Source organism: Chlorocebus sabaeus, chromosome 25, assembly GCF_047675955.1.
Source record: "Chlorocebus sabaeus isolate Y175 chromosome 25, mChlSab1.0.hap1, whole genome shotgun sequence".
Lineage (NCBI taxonomy): Eukaryota > Metazoa > Chordata > Mammalia > Primates > Cercopithecidae > Chlorocebus > Chlorocebus sabaeus.
This window is the reverse complement of record NC_132928.1, coordinates 85,777,480-85,779,017: the sequence shown is the minus strand read 5'-3', so window position 1 is coordinate 85,779,017 and position 1,538 is coordinate 85,777,480. Positions and strand designations below refer to the sequence as shown.

The window sequence follows — 1,538 nt, the reverse complement described above, 5'->3', positions numbered from 1 at the left end:
CTCCACCAAATGACCATCAGAGACCAAAACAGCAATGGTCAACCCAAGGAACAGAGGTGAGCTTGCAGTTATCAGTGACCAAATACATTAAAAGAAAAGAAAGCTAACATGAGGATATCTTCCATCACAAGTATAAGCATCAGATTAGGAGGAAAATTATTTATTAAAGGTAACTAGTTCTACTGGGTAAGAGTAAATAGCTTGACTACTAAAAAATAACAAATAACCTTACATATAAAGTTGATATGAATTACATGATTACTATAGACAAGGCAAAATAACCCAATTAAAATGATTATTATTCACATAATTTGCATTTTCTTTTGAAGGAAGAAATCAGTCTTGAAAGAAGTTGATACTGACGTATCCAGCATGTCTATGTGACTATTAAGTAGACTATCATAAACACAAGATTAACTGGCAAGCATTCAAGCAAGCACGAGTTTGGATGGAACTTATCTGCATGCGCACGCACACACAAGCACACACGCTCTCTCGCTTTCTCCCTCTCTCAAAAGAGACTTGACACTGTTGGATTTTACAATTTAATAATTTCTTTTTCTAGATTTCTTGGGAACATGGAAAAAAGAAATCTAACAGTCATCAGGGAATTCATCCTTCTGGGACTCCCTAGTTCAGCAGAGCAGCAGCACCTCCTGTCTGTGCTCTTTCTCTGTATGTATTTAGCCACCACCTTGGGGAACATGCTCATCATTGTGACCATTGGCTTTGACTCTCGCCTCCATTCCCCCATGTATTTCTTCCTTAGTAACTTGGCCTTCGTTGACATTTGTTTTACGTCGACTACTGTCCCCCAAATGGTAGTGAATATCTTGACTGGCACCAAGACTATCTCTTTTGCAGGCTGCCTCAGTCAGCTCTTCTTCTTCGTTTCTTTTGTGAATATGGACAGCCTCCTTCTGTGTGTGATGGCGTATGATAGATATGTGGCGATTTGCCACCCCTTACATTACACTGTCACAATGAACCTGTGCCTTTGTGTCCAGCTAATGGCTGGACTGTGGCTTGTTACTTACCTCCATGCCCTCCTGCATACTGTCTTAACAGCACGGCTGTCCTTCTGTGCCTCCAACATCATCCATCATTTCTTCTGTGATCTCAACCCTCTCCTGCAGCTCTCTTGCTCTGACGTCTCCTTCAACATAATGATCATTTTTGCAGTAGGAGGTCTATTGGCTATCACGCCCCTTGTCTGTATCCTCATATCTTATGGAATTATCTTCTCCACTGTTCTGAAGATCACCTCTACTCAAGGGAAGCAGAGAGCTGTTTCCACCTGTAGCTGCCACCTGTCAGTGGTGGTGGTGTTTTATGGCACAGCCATCGCTGTCTACTTCAGTCCTTCATCCTCCCATACGCCTGAGAGTGACACTGTGTCAACCATCATGTATTCAGTGGTGGCCCCGATGCTGAATCCTTTCATCTACACCATAAGGAACAGGGATATGAAGAGAGGACTTCAGAAAATGCTTTTCAAGTGCACAGTCTTTCAGTGCAATAATGACCTCAGTGACTGA

At 42.3% G+C, this 1,538-nt stretch overlaps 1 protein-coding gene across 1 annotated transcript; it reads left to right on the top strand.

Annotated features, from left to right (window-relative positions):
• The first annotated feature begins 536 nt into the window (after positions 1-536).
• Positions 537-1,538, top strand: OR1C1 (olfactory receptor family 1 subfamily C member 1). Its single transcript, XM_007990075.3, has one exon. The coding sequence runs from the start codon at positions 579-581 to the stop codon at positions 1,536-1,538; it is 960 nt and encodes a 319-aa protein (XP_007988266.3). The 5' UTR covers positions 537-578.